The following is a 20,642-nucleotide window of genomic DNA, read 5'->3' on the forward strand; positions in this document are numbered from 1 at the left end:
TCCATCAACCTGCAAGGACCCATACTAAGGAACCAACAGCTCTCTCAGCCTCAATGACCAGCTCTATAGAACACTGGTCAGATTATACGATAAAAATAAATCAAAATAAGAGAAAAAGATGATAAAACTTATGACTGTGCAGAGTTTTTTTTGAATCTAGCCTCTTTCTAGCAGAAATGTGGAAAGTGCTGGAAAATTTTAATATGCTAGAATCTGTATCTTTGCTTTCCTGTTTTGAGTCTATCTACTGATAGGATGAAAACAAGCTTGAGTTATTCTGCACCTTACATTGAGGGTGGGTGGACATCTGTTACCTTTTAATCGTCACCAGGGATGGAAGTTACCTAGGGATGTAACATCTTTATTCACAGAACTTCAGGAGTGTGTGTGTGTGTGTGTGTGTGTGTGTGTGTGTGCATATGTGATATAAAACATGGTTAAATACATACATATATAACTGTCTGTGAGAAAGGAGAATTAACATGTCAGAATCCCCAGATCCTTTGAATTTACATAGGCCCACACTCCCCAAACCTGTATTCATATTACCACATCCACCCACTTCCCCCACCTCCAGACAAGCCCATATCACAGCTCCTCATATCAAAAGAAGAACACATGTATCCTGTGTGCCCATATGGCTCGGTTATTGCACAAATACAAGTTTCCACGCAAATACAATCCAAAGTTAGCAGGAAGGAGAGCTGTCCCTTTAACTTGGTTAGGCTCACTCTGATCTCTTTTGAGACTTGTCTCTTTTCCAGAATCCAAGTCATTCATCCTAACTCTCCATTCTCTCCTGCACCAGTATCCAGTTCCCACAGGTACAATACCCTCCACTATGCCAGGCAGATGCCCTTCCTGAAGCTCATTAGGCAAATTCTAAAGGCTCAAAGCCACGGAGGCACCAGCCCCAAGTACATTGCTCCCTTTTAGAAGTTTCTTTCAAGGTTCTTCATCCCAATCCTAACTCTGTTCTCTGAACAAAGACAAAGATCTTGCATCTAAGAAACCTGAATGACAGGAAATAGCTGGGAAGCTGGCAACTCCTAAGAAGAAAACCTGCTCAGAGGCCAAGCTGAGACTTTCTCGGAGGGTTCCTTCCATATGCTGTCAATTGGATCATCTGAAGTGTTTGGTTACTATTTTTACACACACAAAAATAAAAACAAGTGAGTTTATTTAAGATCATATGGTTTTGAACATCAGATCTGCGGGCTGGCAAAATTCTGCCCTATGACTGATCTTGCAAATACGTTTTTCTGGGTTATAAAATCCCAATGTGCCTTGAAGGACAACATTGGTATAAAATTAACATTAGAAATTTTAAAAGGAAAATTTGATGTTGGTATTTTAATTTTTTTAACAATGCAAGCATAATAACTCTGAGAAGGAAAAAAAGGTTCATGTTCAGAGTACCTTGGTGTAGTGACTAAGAACACCAGGCCTGACCAGGCCTTCAGTTCTCATTCACTCTCTGATCTCGGACAAATATGTTAGTTTCTCCGTATCTGAGTCCCCACAAATGCAAAATGCAGAAAATAAAAATAAGAACGTGCATCTCCATAGGGCTGTCATGAAGCATAAATGCAATGATCCACAGGCATATGTAGTGCCATACCTGTCATGCAGTACCCGATAACTGTCAGATATTTATACAGTCTGTCAACATTAACACTAGGGTTAATGCTCAATATGTTGATAAAGAGCTGTCACACACTTCTGCTACCCCTTAGAGGGGTAGCAGAGCAGGGACCGGGAGCTCTACCACCGCCTGAAGATCCTGAGGCTCAGAGAGATAGAGAACGTAAGGTGGCAGGAGCAGTACCTGACAACAATCAGGTTCAAAAACTGCTCCAGGAGGAAGTAAGTTGATATTGTTAGAAGGAGAAAACTCGGCTGCAGCTGTTTAACAGTGAATCATCCAGAATTAACCAGAAACTAACAGCTAAGAATTATTCACTATTTACCACATGCCAAACACTGTTCTATACACTTTCATGTATTATATCATCTGATCTTCACATGAGATAAAATTACTATTTTCATTTTGCATTTGAGAAATCTGAAGCACAGCAAGGCTGAACAGGTTATGAGGCACCCGGCTAGGAAGCAGCGATGATAATGCTGAGAGTTGAATACTGAGGCCATGTTTTTGACAATGACACTCAAATGCTTCCAAAACTCCAAACTCTAAAGTATTCATCCATTGTGCATCGGACTAGATAAGGTCTAGCATCTTTTCAACTCCTGAGATTCTTTTATTGTCTAGCAAAGAAAAAATAATGTCTGAGTCTCTGAAGATGATACCTAAAATGGACTTTGCAGGAAACAAGATGCTACACCCTAGCTTAAAATAGACATGAAATAGTCATGGAAGCATGTATTGATTTCAGTAAAGCATGTGATAAGGATATCTCTCACAATATTTTTGCAGACAAACAGAAATATCAGTTGGCTATAGCACAGTTCTGAAGATTTGAGAAAAGCTGAGCAGTCGATGAGCACTGACTAACGCACTGATGATAAGCATACGGAGAGGGGTCCCAGTTCTAATCATGTTTTCATCAGTTATCTGAATGAAAGCGTAAACCACATGCCTATCAAATGTGCAGATGACACAGAGCTCAGAGCAGGGAACTTGCTCATTAAACAGCCAAGTCCAGAGAAAACATATGAGAGAAATCACTGAAATCCAATTAGAATCCAGTCGTTTTGATTCAAGTTCACTGATAGTGACCTTTAGCAAATGACTTAAACTTCTCTAGCCTCAGTTTCCCTGTATTTAAAATATAGATAATACTACTTGCTGAACTTGTTTAAACGTAAAAATTTTAAAATTTGGAGGCAACTCAAAGAATATTGACCTCTTATTCTTACTTGAAAAAGATCTGTACAGAATAAATTGGATCAAAAGCATGAAGATAAAAGTTACCTGAAATAAATCCAGAATCCCAAATCTACATTCAAAAGTTAAACTGAATGAGAACAGAGTGAGGGGAAACAACACTGTTATCGATTCATATTAAAATAACCAAGGCTTTTAGCTGACTAAAACCTCAAGTCAAGCCAGAAATAGAATGTCATTTCTTTTTTAAGAAAGAAAAAAAATCAAACCATAAAAAGTATTTTAATTGAAACAAATGTGTTAAATGCCAATGTTAATGAGCACTGTTCTATACTCTGATAGTCAACCACGCTAATAGATAATGTCGCCTAACCTTGCAGGGATTTTAAACCAACACTAAAATTATGTGGTAAATGTTACAATAAAATAATATAAGAAGGGGCTGGGGATTTAGCTCAGCGGCATAAGCGCCTGTCTTGCAAGCAGGTAGTCGTGAGTTCGATCCCTGGTACCGATAAAAATGAAAAAGACAAAAAAAAAATAATAATAATATAAGAAGTGCCCAATGGGAACCCAGAGAAGACAGTAGGTCTTACTCTATCAAGGGAAATCAAGGAAGGTTTCACGGGGAAAATGACCTCCAAGAATTTAGGAGTGTATACTCCTAAGCCAAACTTAGGAAAAAGGATCAGGAAATGTGGTGGTACAGTGGCTCTGAAACAGGGAACTCTTTGGGACTGCGGGGCCAGCTGGAACAGCTGACCAGATGGTGATTATGGTAACTGAGGTAGGTTAGACTGATAATCATAATGGATTGCAAGAAACTCTGCACACCAAAAACCAAGAAAAACTTGCCCAGCTCAAAACTTAATAAATGAGAAACCAAGGGGGGGGTTAGGCTTTCTACCTCATCATTCCCTTCTCTGCTGCTGTCTGGTACAATGGCCACTAGCCACATGTTGCTGCTTAAGTTTAAATTAATTGGAATTTTAAAATTCAAAGTTAGTTTTTAATCACACTAGCCACATGTCAAGGGCACAAGAGTATATACCGTTAGTGGCTGCTGTACTGAATAATAACAATAAAAACACATCCATGATCATAAAGAGTTCTAGTCAACAGTGGTGCCAAATGACACAGGACCTAACAGAAATAAGAAGTAAATTTGGTCGGTATTGCTTTACAGAACAAAAAGAGCAGGGGGTGCACAAGGGAAAGCTATAAGCAGGAGTATTTCAACTTCTGATTCCTTAAACTTTTGAGTAACAGAAAAGCACCTTGTCATTAAAAGTGCTCAAGCGTTGGGGGCTGGGGATTTAGCTCAGCGGCATAAGTACCTGCCTTGCAAGCAGGTGGTCGTGAGTTGGATCCTGGGTACCCATAAAAATGAAAAAGACAAAAAAAAAGTGCCTCAAGCATGAGGGTCATCTGTTGGAGTGAAGGAGAGTTTGCTATTGGATTAATGCTCTGATGTGTGTGTCTTGTCATGCAGTCTGCCTAACAGACTACTGCAAGTACATCTCACATGGAGTTCCTGACACATGCGGAACAAAGGTTTTGATGTTTCATGGTAATCACTTTCCTGAGGGTCCAACACCCCAATATCTCAGTGTGTGGGAATTTTCTAACATAGTAGTTGTTTTTAAACTGAAACTCATAAACTTCTGAAACCGATATATAAAACCATATATATAAAAGTCTATATATATTTTTATGGAGTGAGGAGGGTGTAGCATTAATCATTTTAATAGGATTTGTGACCCCAATGTAGAAGGAAATGAATAGGGGCTGGGGACTTAGCTCAGCGACATAAGCGCCTGCCTTGCAAGCGTGCTGTCAATAGTTCAATCCCTGGTATTGATTTTTTAAAAAAGAAAGAAAGAAAGAAATGAATAAGCACTGTACTAGAGAGATTAACAGCTCCAGTACTTCAAAAAGAGTCACGCAGATGTCACTAGACAATCAATCAAGGAAGTCCCAACTCAAATATCACAGATTTAGAACTTACCTTTAAGAGTTTAAAGAATACCACCCCCTTCCAGGCATGGTGGCAGGCACCTGTAATCCCAGAACTTCAGAGGCAGAGTCAGGAGGATCACTGTGAGTTCAAGGCCAGCCTGGGCTATGTAGAGAGTTCAAGGCCACCTTGCACTACAAAGTGAGACCCTGTCCCAAAAACCAAAAAAAAAAAAAAAAAAAAAAATCATGCCTCAGTTGAGCAGTAATAGAGTCTAGTATTCTCTAGCCTGAATTGAGAAGCAGGGAGACAGGAGTGGAAGCACATGGAAATAAGCCAAAGACACAAAAGCTGAATAATTCGGAGTCAAGTTAGGAAAGATATCATCTGACAAGGTCTTGCTGAGGTGTCTACTATAGACACTCTTGAATATCTTGAGGTTCATTTTCAGTGTTAGCCCACAGAAACAAATAAACACACCCAGCTAGATATAATACCACTTTACCAGCCAGAGATCTTGACCTGCACATCTAAAGCCTGCTGAGCAATCAATTCATTTGTGCCAACTGCCACCTGCTGATGTGACAATGGCACCCGGATTCATCTCTAATTCTATAGCACTCTTAGAGCTGAAAGTGCTGATTACTACAGCAATGCAACAAATCCTGTTACCTGGTGTATCTATATAGAAAAGAAAACTTTGGTTAATTAAATGAATATGATAAAAAGCTCCTTTATATATCAATACAGATTACAATTCATGCAAGTTCAGAACATTGCAATAAAAAGCAAATACCAAACTACGCTGAATGTAATATAATGAATGTTTTATTGGCAACATTCAGAAAGCACTATAGGGTAGGCATGATGGTACATACTTGTAATCCCAGCAATCCAGGAGGCTGAGGCAAAGGGATCACAAGTTTGAGCTCAGCCTCAGCAACTCAGTAACCCTATGTCTAAACAAAAAAATTAAACAAAAAAGGGTTGGGGATTAATCTCAGTGCAAAGGCCTTGGGTTCAACCTCATGTACTGCAAAAATGAGAGGAGAAAGGGAGGAAAGGAAGAGAAAGGAAGAAAGGAAGGAAGGAAGGAAGGAAGGAAGGAAGGAAGGAAGGAAGGAAGGAAGGAAGGAAGAATTATTGAGCACTACTGCATTTCAAGTGTCTGTGTGCATGGGGACCATCCTCATACTCTGAATCATCATTTATATTATAGATCTCTGTTTTCCAATTAATAGAGCTGTTAATAACAAAGAGCTAAATAATAAATATTCCATGTTTTTTAATAGTGGGAAAGTCCACACTGGGTAACAGAAATTGGAGCAATCATGAGCAAAACAGTGAGATAGTTAAGGCTTATCTTTTACAACTTCCCAATTCCTATATGAAGACCCTTCCCTCCACTCCCAGCTGTTCAGTGTCCTCACCCTACCACCAGGCCACACCTGATCTTAAAGCCCAGTCAGGGTAACACTGGGCATCTAATGGGCACTTCACTGATGCTTCTTACACCTACAGTAACTGATTTAATTAAAAATCATTCAATGAACATTTACTGCATGCTCACCACGTGCCAGCACTGAGCTAGATGCTGGAATCAAAAGGGCCACGTCCATTCCCAGAAGAGCCTGCTCTCAGTTATAAGGCCAGGAAGAACAAGGTGAACTAACTTGAAATTGACAAGGTCATATATTAGCTTAATGTGTTTTGATGCCCAAGGTCATCTGCATTTTATAGAAAGGTCTTAAAGCTTCACTGACACCAGAGAATTAGCTTCTGCTAGCAGCTGGGCCTCAGGCTAGTATATAAGATAAAGCAGGGAATCTCCTCAGCAATTTATAAGACTGGTTTCTCAGATGGCATTGCCAGGCAAAAACAAAACTGTTTAGCACAGTAGTTCTTAATGTCTGGCTCTGAGACCACCAGCAGACCACCAGCATCAGTGCTCGCTGGGAACTCATGATGACGAATGAGAATTCTCAGGCTGCACACGGACCTGCTGAATGACAAACTCCAGCAGTGGGGTCCAACGATCTGCATCTAACAAACCCTCCAGCTGATCCTGAGACACACTGAATCAGGAAGAGTGCATATGTCCCACGTCAGCCACAAAGGAAATAAATGAGGATTAATCTTGATGCCAAGGGAAATCACCTGCTAGAAGGGATGGTGGGTGGCAGAATGGAAGCAAAATAGTTCTCACCAGCACGTGGTTGGAAATTGCCAGGGCATTCACAAGCGACTGTTGAAAATTCATTTCATGCCTTTTTGACGCTGACCAGCCCCTTGAGATAACAGGTAAGAAAGAGGCATAGAAAGCTTGAAACTTTCAACCTACAGTTCAGTTGAAGGCTGGGAAAGACTTTTTAGGACCCATTCTTCTCCTCCGCCTAGTTCTCAGAGCATCTTTCTCAGTGCAAGAGGCCACTCACAGCACCACATCTCGGCTATCAGAATGATGCCAGCTAACTTCATTCATCACGCTAACCAGACCAACGCTGCGTCCCCACCTCACCTGTTACCTGCCACTACATTCTTCTTATCTCACTCCTGGAGAGGGAGAGGAAATAATGAAGCTTTCCAAATTCTTCAGAAATGCAGTCCAAATGCAGCAAAAATGCATCAAGACATGTGAAGCAAAAACTATAGCCTCAAAATTATACAAAGTTACAACAGCGATTCAAATCAAGTCCCACAGGCCAAAACACCTCACTCTCTCTCTGAAGCCTCTTCCCAAGGTCTGCCCTCCTGTTTCTGGAATGAACTAGGACTTGTAAACTGGGTCTGTTTAAGCCAGGTGTGGTGACACACACACTTGTAATCCCAGCATCCAGGAGATTCAAGGATGGCAATTTTTAGCCCAGCCAAGACAACTTCACAAGACCTTGTTTCAAAAGGGGTGGCAGGGTGGCTGGGGAGTGGATACCTGGGGACATCGCCTCAGTACTGCAAAAAAAACTTACTTCAAGCCCTCCCCACCTCATTTAAAGCACAAGAGGAATAACAGTAGAATTTGTTTAGTCTTATAAATTTGGAATTCGAATTACAGTGAGAGGATGGGGGATGTATCTCACTGCTAGAACACTTGCCAGGCATGCACCAGGACAATGGGTTCAATCCCCAGTGCTGGAAAAAAAAATCTATTAGAAGCTCTTAAGAAGTTACCACTGCTGGGGCTGGGGATTTAGCTCAGTGGCATAAGCACCTGCCTTGCAAGCAGGCAGTCGTGAGTTCGATCCCTAGTACCGATAAAAAGGAAAAAGACAAAAAAAAAAAAAAAAAAAAGAAGTTACCACTGCTCTGTCAGGGATGTTTGGATAAGTGGCACTACTGAAAGCCACCCATTGCTTTTCTCTTTAATCCAGCCAATTTTTCCATTCTAAGTATAAACCTTCTAACTGTTTCTTGCTTTCCAGAGGCAGAGACTCAGGGCTCATCAGGGTTCATAGCCAAAGATAGCCAAAGATGCAAGGAATAAGAAATTCACAAATGTATTTGTTTTACTCTTTAGTGAACAAAAATACATCATACACATTGCCTTGAAATAGGCTTAACGTATAAGAAACCACTAGACTGAAGGAGCTTAAAAACTGTGTGCCATTCTCTCTGTTCTTAATTAAAACTGATGCTGGAAACTGACTAGTAAATCAGTCGTGAGTCCTTTGTATATAGCTTTAGCAGATGGAAAGAGGAATGACCCAAGTCTCTGATATTTCTATCTCTCTTCAAGAATGACTGTTTGGGGCTGGGGATTTAGCTCAGCGGCATAAGCACCTGCCTAGCAAGCAGGCGGTCATGAGTTCGATCCCCAGTACCGGAAAACAAAAAAAAGAATGACTGTTTGAGAAGTCACTTGGTGGTAATGGTGGCAGTAGTGGTGGCGAGGGCTCCTTCTCACAACATTCCCACCTATGTGAATTCACTCTGCAGATAGAAATGTTTAGAGAAGCCTGCTTCTTAGCTCAGTGGTTTAGCATTTATTAGCTAGAAAATACAAACTGATGTGAGGACTCAGGAAGCACACAAGTACTAGGGGACATAAACACTTTCTAGTGAACCAAGTCTCTAAGTAGAGGAGGAAAGTAGCTGTCGTCTATACATGAGACTCCTAAATGCAATAGGGTTGGAAGGAAGTCATTATAAAAACAGCAAAAAAAAAAAAAAAAAAAGCATGTTTAAAAACAACCTTTCCGGGCTTGGGATTTAGTTCAGTGGCATAAACACCTGCCTGGCAAGTGCAAGGTTGTGAGTTTGATCCCCGGTACAAAAAAATTAAAAAACCCTTCCCCATCAGCTACCTTTTCCTATGGTGTAGTCCCACCATAGAAAACAAAGAATTTAGAGAAAAAGTTGATTTCTGAAGCTGGCCTCTCCCAAGAGATCTTGGTCATATCCAAGAGGAAGACAATCTTTCTCTTCTAAAAATCCTAGGAAAAACCCACACATATAATGAATTATTCACAGAAGCTGAACCTAAAAATGAGATACAGAAATATAGAAGCATGAAAAGATGGGCGGACCACTGAACCGAAAGAGAAAGTAAAGAACTGGCCTCTGTCTCCTTAAATAAAAGGGTATTAATTACAGTTGCACTTAGGTTCTGTCTTTCATGTCTTTGTGGTCAACGATAAACAAAATAAGATCAGCACTGCAGCCTCTGAAAGACTGGATTGCACAGCAGAGCTTTGGTTTCCAGTGAGCTGCAGCTTCCCAGGCAGCCTGTGCAGGACACAAGGGAGGCCACTGAGCTGCTGATCAAACACATGAAGGCAAAAGGTTTGCAAGAGTTCTGAGCTTAGCAAATCTTGACTCAATTTTGCTTTAACTGAGAGTCTGGAGATTGCAAGAAACCAGATGTTCTCATAAAGAGAGGGGGAAACAGCAGAGTTTGAGGAGGAAAAAAACCATGTACATATTGTACAGCAACAGTTAAAAAGAGATAAGTAATTTTTGATGAAGTTAATAATTCTAGAGTCTGGATCTTTCAGGAGGAAAAACAAAGAAGGCTTGTTCTCATTATCTCCCTCCTCCTTCTCCTCCTCCTTAAATTCATAGTGTGCACTTTGCCTATTGTCAGGAGGGAAACTGCAGGGAAGTGGGGAAATAATGACATACAAGCCCCCAGACCAAACTATCGCATCCAAGGTATTTTTGTCCCCATCCTCAAATAATTTCACTCTGTCAAACTGCTCCACTCCAACTCACTCTCCAGGCTGCATCCCAGTTTCAAATGGTCCCCAGCCAATTTTGGCCTGGCTTCCAGAGGAATATTACCCACACCTCATATCAAGAGCAAAGCCAACAACCAATTCAGAGACTGTCCCAGGAGCCTCAGGAAACAAAGCCCTGCATCCTGCAGCCTCAACACCAGCTACAGTCACTATCTGTCTCACTGCCTGCATCTGTGCACAGGTGCCTGGGATGTGCCTTTCTATATTATCTGATCAGAGAACACGATTACAGACTGCATCCTTGTTAGTTCCCAGCCTCTGCCCTAACCAAGGCACCCAGCTTTATAATCCAATAGTTACAGCAAGCCTGAAATTCTAACCAGAACTACTATTTACTGTCCTGCAGGGTTGCACTTTTATAGATAAACAGAACAGGAGAAAAGTATATGTCAAAACAGGAGATTCGTGAACTATAACTTTCAGTAAATCTCATCAAATCTTCCAAAATAAAGTTATCATTTCTTGGCTAGGAAATTTGTCATAATAAAACATCTGTTCTCTGATCCATATCAGAGTGCTTAGGGGATACCATGAAAATCTCCACAAGAAATCAGGGATGAATAGCCACAGGTTCATTATGAGGTTCATCATCTTAGTAGCTACAAGTACATGTGAGCTTCCTACTTTAGACCATGTTCATCTCCACATAAAACGTGCTCTCCTGCTGCAACAACCAATGTGTAGGAAAAAAAAAAATCTATGATGCACAGAGCCTCCAACTCAGATACAACATTTCTTCCCTGCATCTTGACCTGAAAAAGTGTAAGCAAGTGTAGGGCATATCACAGCCCATGGAAGAGACCCTGTGTGCCCGTCCACAGGGTAACTGGTCCTGAGCACAGACCATCTGAAGCTGGTTCGCACTCAGCAGTGACTGTGGGATGGCATTCAGAACAGCTACTGCCTGAAAAGAGAAATATTCTTGTTAGATCTATCAGATGAGCAAGAAAGAGAAGGAAGAATCCTATAAAACGTAATATCCTTTTTAAGTCAGGTTAGGATTTTCAAAAAGCCTGTGGTATACCCTGAGGAGTGTCAAAATTATAAAATTATCTCCCTACGCAGATGTAGCTTCCAAGTAAAATACATCCAAAGTAGGCTGTTGACTTGCCTCCATCTCTTGTGCCAAATCTGGGTTATTTTAGGCATTTCCTCAAAGAACTAGACCTCTGCTATTAACATCTGAACACCCCATCCCCAATCAGAGTCCTACCAGAAGTTAAATCATTCTTTTACTTAGCTCACCCTTTCAGACCAACACACCCTGCACAGAAAGTGCACGCTATCCTCCAAGCCCCACAGTGACTTTCTACAGCCAAAACAAGTGTCAGTTTCACAAGGTGTCATACAGCAAAAGCAATCAAAACCCTCAAGCATGCTGAATGCACATCAATAGCAAAGTGGGTCTCGACATGTTTCCTTAACAACATTCTTTCTTTTCTTTTTTTAAGCCTGGCCTTTAGAAAGAGTAGAGAAGTACATCTCAAGGTAGTCACCAGCACAGGGAATATATAACTCAATTACACACACACTAATCACTTGGGTATATTGTCATAATGCAGATTTCAGTCTCAGCAGTCTGAAGTGGGGCCCAGGATTCCAAATCCTCAAGCTAACTTAAGGCAGCTACAGCTTCTTTGAAAGGTATGAATCTAAACAAAGGACTTCACATTGAACGAAGGTCCCTCCCTTCAGGTGTGCTAAAATTCCCACAGGACTCCTTTCATACTAATAGATAATGTTTACCAGATAATTACTTAATGTTCTTATTAATTACTTATTAACCATCCTCATTTTACAGGTAGGGAAACTGAGTCACAGAGTAACTTTTCAAGGTCACAGAGCTTCTGGAGGAAATAGGGTTTGAATTGAGGCAGCCAAACCTCAAAGCTTTTGGGGGGAGCTACTACTCACACTGACTCCCAATAAGAAAAAGCAGCTCTGTCAGGAAGATGGATACTGAGAAGTGAGGACAAGAGAGACTAGGAACTTAGATACAGATTTGGAAAAAATGCAGAGCTCACTGAAGTGCACTGTTCCCACGTAGACACCACCACCAGAGGGAATATATCAGTCAATTACGTTGTACAACTAGGGAAAAAAAAAAACACGTGTATTTTAAATTTTCCAACTGGGCTCCATTAAACACCTTAGCAGATGTTCTCTGAACACTCTTACAACACCCTGCACGCTGTTGAACCACTGTAAAATTCCCAACTATGGGGGAAAAAAGACCATTGGGACCGGGCTTGTGGCCAAGACACTGAGCACGATGCTGGAATTGACTCCCTGGAGCTTCGCTCCTCTGACTCTCTCTCTCTCTGGTCCATTTTGGCCAGAGACAAGGAGAGGGAGGAGTAAGACCCACAGCCGCACCTTGCGCTCCCACAGCCTGGCGGAAAGGCGGTGTCTTTGCAGCGGAGGAGAGAGTGTAAAAGGGGCAACCACCGCATGGCGTGGGCAGCATGCTTCACTTCCCAACCGGGAAACGAGGCCTGCCGGAAGTACTCGAGGTGCTGAATCTCAGTCACTGGGGAACCCGGGGGCCCCTGGAGGTTCGGGTGGCGCTGTCCAAGGTGCCAGCGGTAGCAGCTGGCACACTTTGCCACCTGCGGGGCGGCTGAGCGGCTTTGTCTATCTACCGCAAGGAAACGGGAGGGCGCCGGTCTGAATAAACACGCCTGAAGCCAGGGGCACAGCAAAGCGGCACCTGGTGGGTGGGAAATTTTAGAGAACTGTAGAAGGCAGGCGAGGCAGGGAACCAGCTGGGAAATCGTAGAGACCTACCCTGAGGAGTTATGTGCAACTGCAGCACGCAACACAATGAGAGCTGTCCTCTTTGTGCAGCTCACTGGCAGCTGCGACTGCAAGGACAGGACCCCTCCCCCGCCTCAGGCCCCCACCTAGAAACGTTCAACTCCGGCCCTGGATGGGCAGGGATCACTCGGTGCGGGTGAAACGGGGAGAGAAGAGTGCAGGGAAGAGGTGAGAGGGAGAAGCCCAGGCAGGGGTGGTTGTGGGAGGACGCCAACAGCGGCAGGAAGAATATCAGCTTAGAGATACTCCTCCGTTTCTAATGAGGGGTGCTGCCTAGAAGAACCAGGCGCCAGCCAATCGCGGAGCTGCTGAAGCAGGGACCTGAGGAGGAGAAAGGCAGGCCAGCGACTGAGGTGGGGGTGGCAGAGAGAGGTCCAGGTCCCAGGGAAAGCAAGCCCCGAGCCTGGCGGATACTAGAGCCCTCGCTGCTGGCTCCAGCTATCTCACTGCTGCACACCTGGAGGGTGGGGGTAAGGGGGACGGCGTGCAGAGGAGGGGCTTTCTTTGCAGGTGCACCCTTCCCAAGAAATGTCTCTCCGCAGCACATCAAAGTCTCTGTCTCCAAACCCACCCCCATATTTAACACTGCATCACTAGCTACCTCCTACAAATCCCTCTCCCTTCCCCCAGCCCCCCTTACTAATGGCCTTGCCAGGCATCCAAATTCTTAGAGAAGAGCAAGGCAGTGAGATGCCTAGTCAGCAGCCTGCATTTGGTGTGCTGGATTAAACCTGCAAAGAAGCTCCTTCCATGCCTGTTCACCCTGACACTACCATCATCAAACATGCTCCACGAGCTAATAGCGAACAGCAGTCCCTTTGCAACTAGAGACAGATTGCTTGCACCTCCGGCGCTCAGCAGACAAATTCAGGCCCACCAGATCTGTCTGATCCTAGATACTCAGGAAGCAACCAGCTGAGTTAAGAAACATGAGTACCCACCCAGGACCATGAAAAGGATGGGCCTGAATGAGCTGCTGGTCCTCAGCTGAAAACTCCAACTTTGAACGGTGGTGACAGAGATGGCTTCCCTGACACACACTCAATCCACTTTCAGAGAAATTTAAACTTAGTTCTCAGCCAAAGACTTCTTTCATTTATTAATTTGTCTATTTGTATACATGGTTTTGGTCCAGTGCTCTTGAAGCTTATGAAATGATAAATCCCCTGCCTGCACCTCCACTTGCCTACTGGCAGACTGCAGGTGTCTCCCCAGCTGGCAGGAATGGGGACCCGGGATTGGCACAAGGGTGGAAATGGGAGACTGATTATGAAAGAAAGCTCTGAGCTTAGGGGCTACCCAAGTCTATGCAGAGTGCAGCTCGAGGAAAGACTGAGTGGGTTGGGGGTGACTGGGATTCACACAAAGCCCAGCCCAAAAGGGGGCAGACACTGCAACATCACACACCCAGGGACGCTAGAGACTTCCACATAGGAAAATGCAAAAACCAAAAGTCTTACCTTGAAAAATACTCGTGCCCAAACAGGTCTCCAAGGCACCATGCTTGCCCCTTAGATGAAACAGAGCAGCGAGCGCACTTCAGCAAAGGGGCAAATTGGCACCAGGAAGCAGGGCAGGGAACAAATTCCACGCTAGGCTCCCCCTCACCCGCAGAAGTGCAAAGGGGGAGAGGGGAGTCATGGTGGGCTAGAAAGGATATGGCCAATCGATGAGCTTCTTGGCGTATTTCCTGACAATGTTATCTTCTCCGAAGATGAACAGGGATCTGTTGACGGTGAAACAGTTCTGCCGGACGGGAATGGGGTTGTACAAAGCCATAGTCCGCGCCCTCTGCGCTTTCGACTGCTTGTAGGCGGCCGCCGGCCCCGAGGCCGGCACCGGGGTTCCTTGCCGGTTCCTGCTCTGGTCCGAGTCTCCATCTCCCGACCCCGGCCTGCCGACCACCGCCTCCCCGAAGCGAGCCATCCTGAAGTTTAAACAGACAGAAGACACACAAAGGTGATCGCCGAACACCTGCACACAGCAACAAGCAGAGAGACACACGGAGACTCAGAGCCGCATCCAGAGCCGCGGGGGGGACCACCGCCTCCGGGAGCCCCGCGAGCTCGAGCTCGTGGAAGAGGCGGCAGCCAGCAGCCTCGCCGCTCTGAACTGTTGAATCTAAATACAACCTCCGCGACGCTCCATTCCTCAAGAAGGAAAAGGGGGGTAGGGCTTGGGGGTGCTCAGCTACCGGAGGCAGTTTTTCCCCCCTCAAAATGCCAGTGTGTGGTGGTGATGAGGGGCCGGAGAGAAGACGGGTGAAGTAGGCTGCTCTTCAAACATAGCTCCTCTTCGGGCAGGCGCACCACCTAGTCAGGGAGAGAGGCAGGCACGGCCGCTAGGTAACAGTTTGGTGATTTATTGGCTGGGGGAGGGGTAGGAGGGAGCGGGAAATGGAAACAAAAGAACTTTGAAGAAAAGAAAAAAAAAAAAAAGGCAGGACCGGTTACTGTGACATGCTTTATAACGGCAGCTCCTACAAGTCCATCTAAGAAATTCCACAGCCAAGACTTGGGTCTTTAAATCTACCAGCGCAGACGCATCCAAAGGTTGGAGAGAGAGAGAGGGAGGAGGGAGAGCACTATTGAGGTTCCTGCGTAAACCGCAACGCCCAAAATATCAAAATCAGAAGTCGATCCAGCCGAAGAGGGACAAATGACTTCACAGCTCCTGCGTTTGGGGAAGAAGCTGAGCAGCATCCAGAGAGCAGCGAAGCCCGAGTGCCAGCATCCGCCCGGAGCGCTGCCGCTGTCGCCGCCGCCTCCCCGGATCAGCATGCAACAGCGATCCGCGGCTGCGCCGGGAGAGGGCGGGAGCGCGAGAGGGCGGGCGCTGGGGCGAGGGAGGAACAGGTTGCAGCCAGCCTAGCGGTGGCCCAGCACGGGACTTGTCCAAGGACCGAACTTCCTAAAGACGAGGTCTTCCTCTTCTGCACCAAGCTAAGAAGATGCGGAAGGAGAGTGGGGAGGCAGGCGCGCAGGGCGAGCTCAGAGGCGCAGCGAGGGGGCCCTGGAGCGTGGGGGGGGCGCGGGGGAGGGGCGAGATGCGGCCGGAAGGCGGAAGGGTCCTGGGCGGGAGACTGGTTTGCCTTGTTTGACCGAACAGCACCGGGCCACTCTGCAGTGGTGCAAGGAAGAGTCACCTTTCCCCCAGTGATGCCAACAGTCTGGCGCAGCGACACGGCAATCTCCGCTAGAGAGCGGGGACTAGCGTGGAGCGCACACGCACGCGCGCCTCCGGTCCCCGCAGAATGGGGTCCCTCGTGCAGAGCCTTGTTGAGCAACTGGCGCGGTACTGAGCTCGCCGCCGCCCTAGCTGGGAATCCGGGCCTTAGCGCCCTGCGCGCTGCTCACCAGGACCGCATCGCTGCTGCTCTGCACTTCCTGAGCTCTACGCACATCGCCAGGGATTTCCACAGAGAAGACAGCACCCTAGCTCCTTCTCCCCACTTAGTTGCCAGGAGTCCCGTTGGGAAGGCTGGGATTACTGGGGGTTCCACTGTGGAGGAAGCCTCTGCCCTCCTCCTTAATGGCATCAGCCCAGCCACCGGGGTTAGACTCCAGTAGAGCCCAGTGCCTCACCTCCTAAAAGATTATCCATTTATTCCTGTGCTTGAAGGTGAGGGCTGAGCTGAAACTTTCCTTCTCACAATCCTAACAGAGGGTCTCTCTGGCTCCCACATTTTACATCCAAATAACCACCACTGACTTGATTCCACCTATTCTTATTAAAAAAGGGGAAAAAAGCCGAAGTAGGATCTGAGCAGCAGATAGGAAAGGGAGACCACAAGCTCGAAAAGAAGAACCCTCGTGTTTAGCAGCAAAATCCTCTTACAGGTGATTCAGTGTACCAGCTGTCTCCTGTGTCGGCACTAGCCGAACCACGCCTTTCTGTCCTTTTTCCTGCCTTGGGTGAATGCATAGTTGTGCCCAAACTCTCCCCAGCTGAGCAATGGAAGGGAAACTAGGAGTGACTGGGGAAAGAAACAGGCTGACCCAAGCCTAGAAGCTGGAAGTCATGAGTTAGTGTAGCCTTGTGTGTGTGAAAGGCAGTTTCTGTGTGTGTGAGGTTAACTGGTGAAAGGCGAGGTAACTCCTGCGTGCAAGTTTGTTCATATGGGTCGGTGCATGGATGAGACCAAGTGAGTACTGGCATATGTCTGTCTAGTGTGTGAGAATGTCTGTGCATATGGATGAGTGTGTGTGTGTGTGTGTGTGTGTGTGTGTGTGTGTGTGATTGTGCACATTTGAAGGAAAATGCTTGGAGTATGGGAAGCCCAAAAGAAGGTCTCAGCCTGTCACCATCCTCCGGCAGCACGGCTGACCTTGAGGACAGCATGTTGACCTTTTGATTCAGGGGTGTTTATTTCAGGCCAAATTACTATTCAAGGTGAATCAACTCTAATTGTTATTTTGATTTCATTTTACTGCCTTTCTCAGTCCTTTCTTGTGGCTTAATTGGAGTCCTCTGCTTTCTGAATATTTAGCCAAAAAGGGTTGAGGGTTGTGCTGTGACCAGGAATTGATTAACCAGACAGTAATTTAGAACCAGTTACAGTGGTTGTCTCAGTACCCTGTAAATTTCATAGGACCAGAAAGGGCTTTCTGAAATCATCAAGTAAATGTCTATACTTTCCAGGAGGACCATAGTTCATTGCACGAAAATTCACTCAAATCATTCATTTGACAAATATGTGCATGTACCTTTCATGCAGCAGGCACTGTTTGAGACACAGGATTTGATAATGAACAAAATGCAGAATGCCATACATAATGTACCTTCTTAGCATGAATCAAATTGTATAGCCTCCCTGGCTAAAATGATCACAGACTTTACTCTCGTGGTGAGACTTCACCTCTTTCCTTCCTTCACAGTGCACTTTGATGCCTGTTTGTTGACACTCAGGATAAGCAGGGCTTCCTTGCCTCTTACCTCCCACAAGTAACTGTTGGAAAATTGGGGACCCTGACTTGTCTCCTCAGTGCCACCCACTGAGCAAAGATCCAATGCTAATTCCCTGTCTTGTCAGTACCATGCCCTGCATTTTCTGTGGCTGCTGTAATTTTTAAGAGATCTGAAATAGGATATTAAACGTGTACTCATGAGTAGCTGAGACCTGCCTTCCTGCCCCTCAAGAGGCAGGCTTTACAAATGCTGGCTGGGAATCCCACGGAATACACTGAGAGAAAGCACCTGTGCAGAAGAGTTACTAGGAGGATTCTGGAAGCTCAAGAGGACAGGGCAATCATGGTAGCATCAATAGCCTTGGGAAGGGACTTGGCCTACAGGTAGCCATGCTGATAAGAAGGCATATTCTCTGCTACACTCTTTATCTAGCTGTCACAGATTTTGAAACCTCCCACATCTATGAATTTCTATATTGGTTTCTTGCTTTCCAATCCTCCATTCTCCTAGCTGCCAGATGGCTATAATTTTATTGATTAAATTTTTAAATGTATTTGATTATTGATTTCCATAAAAACCTACAGCTGGCCCTCACTGCAAACCTCTGAGGTCAGTCTGGCAACACACATATTATGACCATGATGTGACTCACAAAGCAGCAGAGTTTAAGAAATGTGAAGTGTGCTCAGGTCTAATAAGAGGCAGTGTGGACTTCTAACAAATCTGCTTTCCAGTTCTAGGAGTACCTCTGTTGCATAATTCCGAATTGTTCATCAACAAGAAAAGAAATGCTACAAAGACACTATATCTGTGGAAATTCTGTGCTTACTGTCCTCTTGGCACCATGCTAGGATAGCACTTAATGGGAACATGGCTACTGCCCTCAGGAGACACTATTGCCATAATGTCCCTATAAGAGAACCTCGTGGGCATTTGTCTTCCAGTCCCTTTAAAGACTCCTAAGTAGAAATGTGGGAAATCAACTGAACTCTTAACTGGAAACCTCTTTGAAAACCATTTGAAAAACCCTTTCCAGCCTCAGTGACAGTAGCCCTTATTTTCCTGTTGTCAGAGCACCATCTACTGGTAGTTTGTGAGACGTCACTGTGAACACAGGCACTTGGCATCCTGGCATCCCAGCAGTCCACATATGCGCCTCAGACCCCAGACATTCCTAACAATTGATCTCTGACCACCAGTCTTTTACTCCTCTATAGAAATTTATGAGGTTCAGTCCTTAAATTTCACAACAGTTCAACCAGCTCACCTTACAGTCCTGAAAAGTATAGCTCTACATACTGGGTATAGTTCACTACCACACACCATACTACAAAAAGTAAGACACAGCAACCAAATGCCTTCAGTGTTTTTATACAAGCAGTGACCTGCACCGTAGAAGCCCAACAGGAGCAAAGAAATTGAGTGAAAGACTTTCCCAGATTATTGATCCTGTGAAAATTATTAAATTTCCAATCCTTTACCCTATTGCCCTGCTATTCAGGAAACCATCCAAGATGCAAGCAAGAGAGACACATATTAGTGGGCAATTCCTTCAGCCTCCTCTGTAAAAGAGAAAGAACAAGGTGGGTCACAGTGTTCCCAGATCAGGCATACCACAGGTGCGTGTGAGCGGCAAGGTTAGACAATTAGTCAACCTATTCCCCAATTCATAAAGTTTCCCAGGTCAGATACTCCTGGGTCATTTTCCCATTAGGCCATCACTAAGGAATCTGCAAATCTGGGCCTCATCCAAAAGGTCCCTCCCACCAGCCCTGCTCTCTCATCTGCCCCCACCCTGTCAGTTTCACTTAGATAACTTATGCTTAACTATCAGAACCCCTTTTGTTCTATTTTTCCCGTTGAGCTTTTCCAAGAAATAGACTCTTATGCAAAGCAGTGCTCAAAGGAACATAATGCAGAGAGGATTTGGGAGTGGGTTCTTAAGAAAAAGGTTGGCAAGAAATCATGTGCAAATGCATAGCAGAGCAGAGGAGCAGGATGGCAACGCAGACAGCTCAGGAGTCTGCTGGCTTTTACAACCCCACACAGCCCTCACTTGGGTGAAAATGTAACGTCCTATCTTTATGTAATGTCCAGCTCTGGAATCAGCATCTCTCAAACCTATGCCTGAGAAACCCCACAGCTTTGACAACCCATCAGCTAGCAAAAGATCCAAAAATGTTGCAAAAAAAAATATTTTTAAAACCATTCGATGATGGCAACCCGACATCTCCTGGATGCCAATCATGTTAGTGTTATCTCATTGCATCTTTGCTGCAGGGTTGTAAGCCACATTCTTTCATCTGAAGCTCAAGGAGTCAGGGACTTGTCTAAGTGCTCAGAGATGAAACATAGTAGAACCAGATCTCCTGAATATAACCCAGGATATTTAACTTGTCACAATGCATGTCAAAAGAGTGTTTTCCTTGAGTCAGGTCATAGGCATGCTCTTGGATCTTGCAGAGGTTAGACATGACCTTGAGCCACAGAGTTTCTCAGAGAGTTAAATATCTACAAATGCATACTACTCTTCTCCATTGGACTGCTATGAATTTTTTTTTTAATATGTGTAAAGTTCCTAATCCAGTACCTGGCATTCAATGACTATTGCATAAGTGCTTGCTATATGCAATTGAGCTATGGTAGCTGTAACAGGGAAACAAACACTGCATACCTAGTGACTTTCTGTCTGAAACACAGAAGCACTGCCCTCCAGTGGCTTTGGTATGTGGAGGGCAGATGATGGAGCAGACTGTAAGTGTTTGAGACAAAGTCAGAGGAAGGCAAAATCTTATAGATCAGGGCCTGAAAACCCCCAAGGTTGTGGTTCCTAAGAGAGCTGTGCCTTTGTTGCTGGTTCATGAATTCATAAACTCAT

The 20,642-nt window shown here is 44.9% G+C and overlaps 1 protein-coding gene across 3 annotated transcripts in view; it reads right to left on the reverse strand.

Moving 5' to 3' along the window:
* Cacna1e (calcium voltage-gated channel subunit alpha1 E) overlaps positions 1 to 20,642 on the reverse strand; it is a 479,237-nt gene that overhangs the window by 292,611 nt on the left and 165,984 nt on the right. For all 3 annotated transcript variants that reach the window (XM_063240090.1, XM_063240088.1, XM_063240089.1), the window contains exon 3: positions 14,517 to 14,783. In XM_063240090.1, the coding sequence (XP_063096160.1) occupies positions 14,517 to 14,783 (267 nt within the window). The remainder of the gene's footprint in view (positions 1 to 14,516; positions 14,784 to 20,642) is intronic.

Source organism: Cavia porcellus, unplaced genomic scaffold (genome assembly GCF_034190915.1).
Source record: "Cavia porcellus strain 051 isolate PalLab524CR breed Dunkin Hartley unplaced genomic scaffold, mCavPor4.1 scaffold_29, whole genome shotgun sequence".
In the NCBI taxonomy this organism is placed as follows: Eukaryota; Metazoa; Chordata; class Mammalia; order Rodentia; family Caviidae; genus Cavia; species Cavia porcellus.